General features: G+C 28.2%; 1 protein-coding gene across 1 annotated transcript; it reads left to right on the top strand.

Moving 5' to 3' along the window:
• Positions 1–8,255: 8,255 nt before the first annotated feature.
• On the top strand, positions 8,256–8,948 carry GO595_010992 (haloacid dehalogenase-like hydrolase family protein; the record flags this gene model as incomplete). The annotated part of the gene is made up of 1 exon (XM_067913733.1): positions 8,256–8,948. One exon carries the CDS (start codon positions 8,256–8,258, stop codon positions 8,946–8,948), a length of 693 nt encoding a protein of 230 aa, XP_067769730.1.
• Positions 8,949–10,479: the final 1,531 nt, after the last annotated feature.

Here is a 10,479-nt window from a genome sequence, read left to right as displayed (position 1 = left end):
GAGGTTAATATTCATCCGCGTAAAATTTTATTGTTAAATAATAATGAGCCGATGTTACCATTAAATTATCCATTTGTTTCTTGTTTCCCGTTAAATAATTTGTCGTATCAATTACTGAAAGATAAAGTAACTGTTTGTTCATTATCATTATATTCGTCGCATTACTTAAAATTAGTCACCTGCCAATTCTATCAAAAGGTAAGAGAGCCGTTTTGGATACCTAAAAATTATATATGTAAAGATATCATCAAGTTAATCCCAAAACTGTTCCCCAACTTAGGCCTAAGCGACAAATTAAATTATCAGTTTTCGATCGGAAAGTTCTCAAAAATTGAAAAATTCTATGGGTACAAAGATAAAGTTCCCAAAGAGAACTTTAGGGTGGACCTAATTCGATATGAATTACCTTTGAACAGAGAACGTTTTAAGAAAATGTTATCACGGGGTGACCCAATGAACATTGAAGTGAGGTTTACAACGTCTTTTCAATGCTTAACGTTCACATCGGTCTCAAGGCTACTGCCGATCAGAAAAGTGACAACGTGTAACGACGTCTTCAGAAAAATGAAAAGAATTAACGAGTCCCCCCAAAACGATCAGAAAAGTTCGGTGATAATATTCATAAATGAAAAGCCAAAAATTAAAGAAATAGTGGAGGAAAATGAATTACTTTACCCAGTGATGTTGAAGTTGATTGCAAAAATGACAAGGCAAAATCAAAGATTTTGTATCGCAATTGTGGAAGAGGATTCAATCGCAGTGGCGAGAGAGCCAAACTTGATAACAAGGTCATTGAGTGGAATGTTGAATAGCAAAAACAGAATCACAACGAAAATCAATTTCATATTTGTAAATATTTTGTTTTGTATATTTTTTGAATCGATATTAACTGTAAAAGAATTCTTTTCTTAATTAAGTAATGAAATTATTCAAAATCTTCGATTGTTTTAGAATAGATACAAAATAATGAGTTAGAAAATAAAAATATTTAACATACAACATTACTATATAGGAATATTCTTTGATTCCCGAAAAAGTAAGGTCGAAATCAGATCGAATTTCGAAAAATTGAACAATGGAAAATTCATAAAGAGGGGAATTTCTGTAATCTCCTAAAATTACTATACTGAAAAAAATATTGCATGATGATTATATGAATTAATAAATATTTTTTTATCATCGTTTAAATTTTTGTTGATATCAAAAGATATATCTTATATTATTATAATAATATAGATTTGAAAGTATATGTTTTACAGCCAATATTTCATTAAGGTTATATTTTATAATATTTTTTATGAAACGACTTAGTAAGTGACAGTGAAAATTGAATGATAATAATTTGGCATTTTTTTTTTTAATTTTAAACGTAATGACGACATTTGCTGAGCTCCATAATGAAATTATTGCAAATCTTGAACAAAACGGGAAATTAGATCAAATAAGTTCTTCTGTGAGACAAAAAGTATTCAATTTGATCACGCACGAAGACCAAACAAAAAATGCAAGCAATCAATTGACACAAGAAAATTTTATTATTAATGAATTAATCAAAGAATATTTGAAATTTAATGGATATTCCAATACACTATCCGTGTTTAATCGAGAATCTCAAAGTGATGAAACAATGGATCGACAATTTCTTTCCCATATTCTCAACATTGATTCAAACACAGAAGTTCCAATTCTTTACACGCTAACTAATATTGAGCAAGACTCAAATGAAGCATATGATATTCCAACACGAAATCGTAATTCTGATAATCAACAAGAACAAGGATTTTTTGAGATTCATTCTATTTAAAAAGAACTTTCACAAGGTTTAAAGTGTACCAATTTCTGTGTTAATAAAAATGTATTTTTATTTTATTATAATTTTCTATAAAACGCTATCATCTAATTCAAGATGATCCAAAATAGAGTGCACAGAGTATAATACTTCACCAACATCAGAACATAATTTCTCTCTAAGATATTCCAACACAACTGAATTCCTCAAAACCATTTTGAAATACTCAGAATCAATATTAATCAAAGTACCTAAAAGCTCAGAGAGGAGATTAAAAGCAGAGATATTTTCTGATTCATAAGCTTTTGCAAGAATATTCATTGTTTGTGAATTAAATATTCTTTTAATGGATTCAATATCAGCATTCTGACAATATAAAGTAAGAAAGTCGAATATTGCTTCGAATACACTAAAAGAAGCGTTTTCAAACATACAAACAACTTTTTCCACAATTTTAGATACAGTTATCTCGTACCAATAAGTTGGCACAATGAAATAAATAAACCTTAAAGCTAAAATGAAATCACTTTCATTACACAAATCAAGCATATTAAAAAGAATATCAAAAAAAGGAAAAGAAGTATAGAAAATATCACCTAATGAACTCATTTCTACTAATGTAAGAATAGATAAAAGTGATTTAAAATATATCGGATTCATTGTTTCCATATTTTCTCGGATTTTCTCGAGAAGCCCAAGTGAAATAGCTTCAGATATTAAATCGTTTTTACGAAGAATATCTGAAACCATCTTAAATGAATAAGGATTTTGCGAATGAACAAGACCAATTTCAAGAAGAGCCATTAACGGTTCCTTTGATGTAATCACATCAAATGTAACACACTTCGAGAAAAAATGAAAACATTCATCATTGAGAAACCCATTTAATACCCTTTCTATTTCTTGGGGAATGAAATCTGTTTCTTTGAGGATTTGAATAGAATATGAATTGGATGAAAGAGAATTTATAATGCATTTTAGAGCAAGAAATGAAATTTCTTGATCTGGTGAAGTATGAAGATTCATACATATTTCAAAAAGAGATGCTGAATCTGTTTTTATTCCAGAGCTCATGATTTTTGCGCTGATTTGTAAAGCTGTTGATATATCTATAATATTTTGATTTTGAGAAAATATGCTTGTAAGGAAATTAGAAATCAGTGAGGTGTGGGAAGAAATAAAATAAGATAATGTTTGTTGATCATCTAAATAATTATTAAATTGAGTATTAAATGAATTTATTGATGCATAAAAATCCGTGCCAGTTTGTGTGAAACTGTTTTCTGCTATGATTTGTATTGTATCTTTCATAAAAGAAAGGAAAGATGTAAATAAGTCGAGATCTTTTTGATCAAAAATTCCATTTAACTCAGAACCCGATTGACTCACCACTTTGCATTTTGTTTTTTTGTCAACAACTTGATTTTTGTACTTCATTTTTAAAACAATTGTGCAAAGGGATTTTTTGTAGCAAAAATGATCGGCGCACTTTTTCTTATTTGGTGATTTCGTTTGGCCTAATTCAAATATATTGCTCTAGCAGCACACATTTTAAGGTAAATTTTCTTGTATACTCTTAGTTTATTAAAGGCCTTATGTATTTATATTCAATTATCAAGCCTCGACTACTATTCAACAAGAAATGTAATGATGTAGTTGTTGGTAATTCATTATCCATTATTACGTAAGCTAATTCCAATTCATCATTACAAGCAATCACAGTACCGCACATTCCTTTTGGTGCGTAACAATCTTTCACAACCATTATCCGACAATTTCCTCTAATTTTCCTTGATTCGATTTGTCTTATGATCGACAAAGGTAACGCTAAAGTTGAAGCGGAAGCTAAGTATGGAATTCTTTTCACGATTCTTGCCCATATTGTACACAATTCTATTTTTTGTTGTTCAGATAGAGATTCTCCATCCATTTTTGTTTGTATATAAAGCGGGTATTCTTTATACATTTGCATGATTAAATCAAGTGCTTCTTTAGTATAATATGTTTTACCATTTAATAATAAGGTATAACCAGGTGTAATTAATTTGCTTTTATTTGATAATAATTGTAAGCTAATGTTTTTTCTCTCAAAATAATTTTTGTTATCAATTAAAATATATTTTTCTATCGCATTAAACCATTTACCGATTTTTAATTTTTTATTTGCAACTGTCCAAGGAATATATAATTTAAAATATTTATTAAATTCCTTTATAAATGAATTATAAGGTGTATAAGTAATTGAAATAATTTGTCTTAAATTAGTTTTTACAGGTTCAGGAATTATCGGTTTACAAGGTCCATTTGCTTTATATTCGATATTAATTTTACCTTTATTTGTTAACACATAAGTATTACCCTGGCTTTTCCATGTTAACCAAGGCTCATCTTTCACAGTATCGACATATTCATTATAAACAGCTTTAGTAATTTTTTCATCTATTATTGGTAGAATATAAATTCCGCTTGGATGTCTCTCAGGGTTTATAGGGAAGAATTGTGTCATTCGTGGATCATTATTAGCAACTTCATATAATTTCGGTGGTAAATCTACTCTTGTTCTTATAGTTGATATAAATTTGCCATAAAGTGAAGTTGGCATTTCACCAATTTCGAAATGTGATTCATGAGTATCTATATAATTTAATAAGCTACATAATGGCGGAGAAAATAATTCGGGATATTGCCATTCCCATGATGGAATTCCAATGAAATAACTACAAAGAACAAAATCAATTCCTTCCAAAGTTTTGATTATTAATTCATTTAATGGTGTTTTAACATATTTATTTTCTAAAAATTTTTTTGTTTCTTTTTCAGTTAATTCTTCGATGGTAATATTAGCTCTATTTGCTAATCGTTTAACGAGTTCATATGCTATGTATTTTAAGACACTTCGATTATATTTACCATTTTCAACAAGATATAAATCTTTGTTTTCACGATTAATATATATATCAGTAATACTATTAATTGTAGGATTAACATCCGGAAATTGTGGTATGACTTCGCTTTTCATTAATCCTGTAAACCCAATAAAATCATCAATAACACGTTCAAGTGATGTTGGATCAGTCGCATTTAATTTTTTGCCAAGACATTCGCGAAGTTCTCCAATAGATAAGACAAAAAGTTCATGCGTAGATAATATCATTGATGTTTCTCGTGGAATGTTGATGGTTGGCTTTGATTGTAATATATATGTATCTGGTTCATGAAGACTAAGTGATAACAGAACAACATCACTGTCATTCGAATAAATGACCCTTCGTTTAGGATTTAATGGATTGGATCGTTCTCGCTGTAATTTAATAAATGAAGAAATCTTGTCTTCGGCTTCACCAGAAAGAGTTGGTGAACTAAAAATTACTTTGCAATTGGTCCACACAGGATCAGTACCAATTTTGGATTGTATATATTCGTCAATATATGAGATGCATCGATGTTGAAGTGATGTTACTAAAACTTCTGATGTTAATTTATATGATTCAATATGACTATAACCTCGGTCGCGAGTTGTTAGAAATTTGGATATTGCTTCCTCACCATCAAAAGAAATAAAAATTAAATCACTTGGATTTATGGCTTGGACAACCAATTCTATTTGCCTAATAGCATCTCTTGGGGTGTCATTTGGAATTTCATTTGAAGTATTATAATATGAAAAAAACGAATTGATAATTATAGATGTAACATCAAAATATAATTCATGAACATGCATTTGTAGAAGATAGTTTATATCATGATAAATTTGTGGGTATTGTTTTTTTAAGAGTTTTGCAAAACCAAGAATTCCCATTGCTTAAAAAATATGTGACATCAGATAAACGATTGAAAATGATTCAATATCCAAAAATTGCCACAACAACCTAATTTTAAATTATATTATAATAAAATTTTGCTGGAATTTGATTTTTAAACCTTCTTTTCACATGATTCTTTTTTAGTGTCATAAAGTAGCATTTATGTAAAATTGGGATACAACACTTACAGTATTAAACACCTTTTTGGAATGTTAACATTTGAAGGTGAATGACTAAAATCAAATTTTTGCATTACTTAAACAATCCTCGAGAATGTAATTATATTCTTGTTTGAATAATGGAAACCAAAATATGTAACATGAAAAAATTAGATAATATAGTACAATTGTAATATTACATTAATTAACGCTCAAAATATTATAACTTATTTTTTGTTTTAAATAATTATTCACTTCGAAAATATTATTTCTATTTTCATTAACTTTTATGCAACAGCGCTTATTATTGCATCTTCAAATGGCAATACTGAAATTGTTCAGTTTACTGCTTGAACAAAAAGGTATTAAATTTATTTTATACTTTTATTGTTTGTTTATGCTTTTTGAAATTTATACAAATTATTTTCAATAGCATTTACTTGGGCATGTGCAAATGGTAAAATTGAAACTGTTAAATACCTTTAGAACAAAAAGAAATTGATTTCAATTCAGTAAGTGTTTATATTTGTTTCATAATGTTAATATTGAAATTTTGGTGTTATAATAAAATATTTGGATTTCTCATAAATTATATGGATGCATGTTTTAATGGTTATATGGAAATAGTTCAATTATTATTTCAAAGAAAAAATGTTTGTGATATGCGTTCAAACTTTTTTTTTTTTTTTTGATTATAACAAGATTTGGAATTTATTTGATTGATATAGAAATTTATTGATGAGAGCTTGTGCAATTGGACATATTAAAGATGTAAAGTGTCTTCTTGATCAAAAAATAATTATATCAAATAAATATCGAACTTAGAATATGTTATACAATATGGGTGTCAAAATCAATAGCATCAAATCCACCAAACTCGAATAAAAAAGTTTTTAACTTTAGTAGAGGAAATAATTCAAATCTTCAAAGAAATAATAATGATTCAAAGAAAATATATCTCTTCTAAAAGTTAATATTCATTCAAATAAAAGGATTCATATTTCGATTTTATTCAACAGAATTAATATATTATTTTATGATTTTTATTTATTATTTATTTTGTTTTTGTCTTTTTTGCTTCAGCAATTCGAATCTGATTTTTTCGTTCGCAATTTCATTAAGAAAAGGCTTTTGTATTGCATTAATTCTGTAAAGTATTTTATATGATTCGCAAATTTGTTTTTTTATATACTCAATGATTTCTGGTCTTATTTCATTTCCGATGATGTTTCTGAAGTTATTTTCACATTCTTTTTGAATCTTTTCGAGTTGTTCTCCTTTCTTCTTAAGTTCTTGAATTCTTTTTTCGAGATGTTCTTTTTTAATATGCGCTTCAATTCTGAGTTGTGTTAAATTATCAATATTAGAAACTAAAACCATTTCTTCCTTTGAAGTTTTTGGTTGTTGTTCTTTCTGTTTATTGATTAATTCAATTTCACTCATTTCCATTGCGCTAATATCAATTATATGATTAACATTCATATCTAAATCATAAAATAAGAAATGATTATGATCAATAAAACCAACTAAAATAGAATTAATATGATATGTATTAAATAATATCTTTTCTTCGTTTTGAGTATATTTTGATAGGTTTATAAGATTTTCTTGGGACGATAGATAAACGTTCTCGTTGATGGAAATCATTGTTCGTGGAACAGGTGGAGATAAACACATAATGACTTCAGAATGAAGCTCACATGATGCAGAATCGAACATCGGAAATTCGTCTGTTATTTTAAGCAAAAAAAGTTCGTTATTTTCAAGTAACGAATAAAGGTAATTTTTGTCCCATTCAATATCAACAACTTGGGAATCAAATTGATGACTTAATGGAAATATTGATTCTTGAGTAATAAATTCGAGACCTGGAGTAATCGTATATGAATCTTCTTCTCCAATAAAACAATCCATATTTTGTGATAAAATAGCAGATTCCGGAGATGCATTTTGGAGTTCTATCATATGTTGTTTAGAAATTGTTAAGTTATCAGGAACAAAAGGTGTGATAATTGATAACGATTTTTCTGTAGCAACCAATAAGGAAAATTTTCCCCAAGGGCTCATAGGAGAAGAAACTCTAAATGAAGAAATACCTGTGATATTGATTTTTTTGATAATCTTTTCGAAATCATAAATGTTTCTTAATTCAATATCTCCATTGTCATTTCCAATCACGATAACATCATCTGAAAAACCACTCCAGTATATTCCTAAGACTGTTTTATTAATTTCAAAATTTTGTGGTAATTTTCCATCTAAAAAAAATATTTGCATTTGAGATTGTTGAGGTGAAACAATTAAAGCAGCATTAGAACCTTGGTTTAGTTGGATGCTTAAAACTTGATTTGTATTTTGAATTTCCTCAAGATAAGAAATAAGATCCATTTTTTTGGTCGGTTATCAAGGCTACCCCATTTTGCGGGCACCCCAAAATCCCTCAATTTTGTGATCACCTCAAAAAACTTTTTCAGAGACTCGGATAAAATTTCATTCAAAAAAAAAATGCTCCGACCAATGACTAAAATTTGGCCAACACCAATCAAAGCAGTCATTTTTGATAATGATGGAACACTCATTGACACAGAATGGGCATATACATGGGCACACAAAGAACTTACTGGTCATGAACTCGATTGGGAACTTAAACCACAATTAATGGGAAAAAGTGCAATTGAAACATGTCGCCTTTTAGTATCACATTACAATCTTCCTATAACACCTGAAGATCTTGTTGAAAAAAGAACAAAAATCCTTGAACATTGTTGGGAAAATCTAAAACTTATGCCAGGAGCAGAGTCACTTGTTAAAAAACTAAAAGAAATGAATGTTCACATGGCAATAGGTACTTCATCTAGAAGGCCTGTTTTTGAACAAAAAATTGCCAATCATCATGACTTTTATTCAATGATGGACCATATCACAACAGGAAATGAAGTAACTAAAGGTAAGCCAAACCCAGAAGTGTTCTTAAAGTCTTTGAGCAAATGGGATAATATCAAACCAGAAGAAGTAATTGTATTTGAAGATTCACCACTTGGCATCAAAGCAGCAAACAACGCTGGGATGGCATCTGTTTTTGTACCAGATCCTCAAGTTGATGTTGAATCTGCTCTTGCATCTCAAAATGCAAAAGCAACTGTTGTAATTCCATCACTTGAGAAATTTGATTTTAGCTTATTTGATTGGGCACAATAAATAAATAAAAAAACTTAATATAAATCAATGATAAACTTTGTCATATTTTGGCTAAATCTTCTGTCAACAGTTTGTATTTTGACACATTCCACTTTATGAATTAAATTTGATCGTTATAAAAAGTGAAGTAGCCTCATTACGAAACCCAAAAACAATTTTGAATGAAATTTGTATACGTTAAATTTTGCATTTACAAGTATTTACGGTTTTGTCAAACAATTAATTTCATGCATGCCAAAGAATTCGAATCAAAGAGTATTATCGTGAACAATATCCCATTCAAGATGAGTTCTAATGATGTCATAAGAGAATTTTCATCAGTTGGAAAAATAACTAAAATTATCTTTTCGAAAAAATCTCAATCTCCAAATTTTAATGGAGGATTTTGTAAAATCACATATAATTCAACTGCTGAAGCTGAAGCTGCAATATCTAAGTTTGATGGAAGATGTTTTCTTGGTCATTCAATTTTTGTTAAAAAATGCCATGAAAAGAATCCATCTGAAAACAAGTTTAGAAGGCGCCAAAGATATCCAATTCAAAAAGAAGATGTGTCTCCTAATGGTTTAATTTCAACAAAGCAATTTGAGAGAACACCAATGATAATCGATGGATTTCGTATCACTTTCCCTCAAAGATAAGCACAGTGTACACAAGGCTTTTTGTTTTTAATAAATTTACTCCTTAATATGTTATGTGCTTTTTTGAATTGATGAATCATTAAAATTTTCTTGACTGATTTGAAAAATGAAAATCCAATCAAAATTTTAAAATCTATCGAACAAAGAAAAACAATGAATTAATTATAATATAAATTTTTCCTCTTAAGAAACAAAAATTACAAAAGATTTTCGTTTATTCCTATTTGGCATGATTAATTCCACATGAAGAGGTTACGCAAGTGCTGTCCATCAAAAATCTATGAATAATTTCCAAATAATATATTAGACTTTATGAATATTATTTCTGTTTAATATTTAAATCAACTTAAGTTATTATACATTTTCATGAAATTATTTTGTAGGTAATATCAGGATTTAGTCGGTTCGCTATTAATTATCTGCATTTAATTCTCCATATTTAAATTTTTCTTTTGACAGCATTATGTCTTTGTTTTATATCTTTCCTCATTTTCATTAACTTTATTTTATATCATTTGTATTTATTTGTGTAATTTCATCCTTCTTCTTCTTCAAATAAATAGAACTAAACAAGCATTTATATATTTTTGTACGCTTTCTCCAAATTTAATTCAAGCTTTAGTTCATATTATAAGTATTACATTCATGTTAAGATTTTCTTTTGCTATTTTTTCATTGTTTATCTTTTCCTATAACATCATTTGATCATGTTTATGCTTAAGTTGGTGATTCACTTTGTTTGCTTGTTAATTCCTGCTCTTGCGCATTATTTATCTTTTATTTATCTTCTTCACTTATTACCAAATTATTTATTCAATTTTGTATATCTTTTTCATTGCTTTCATTTTCATGTTTATGCTCATCTCTGTTCTCATTCAGCAATACACATT

Source organism: Histomonas meleagridis (assembly GCF_020186115.1).
Source record: "Histomonas meleagridis strain 2922-C6/04-10x chromosome Unknown scaffold_61, whole genome shotgun sequence".
NCBI lineage: Eukaryota > Parabasalia > Tritrichomonadida > Dientamoebidae > Histomonas > Histomonas meleagridis.
This window is presented reverse-complemented; position numbering and strand designations above follow the sequence as displayed.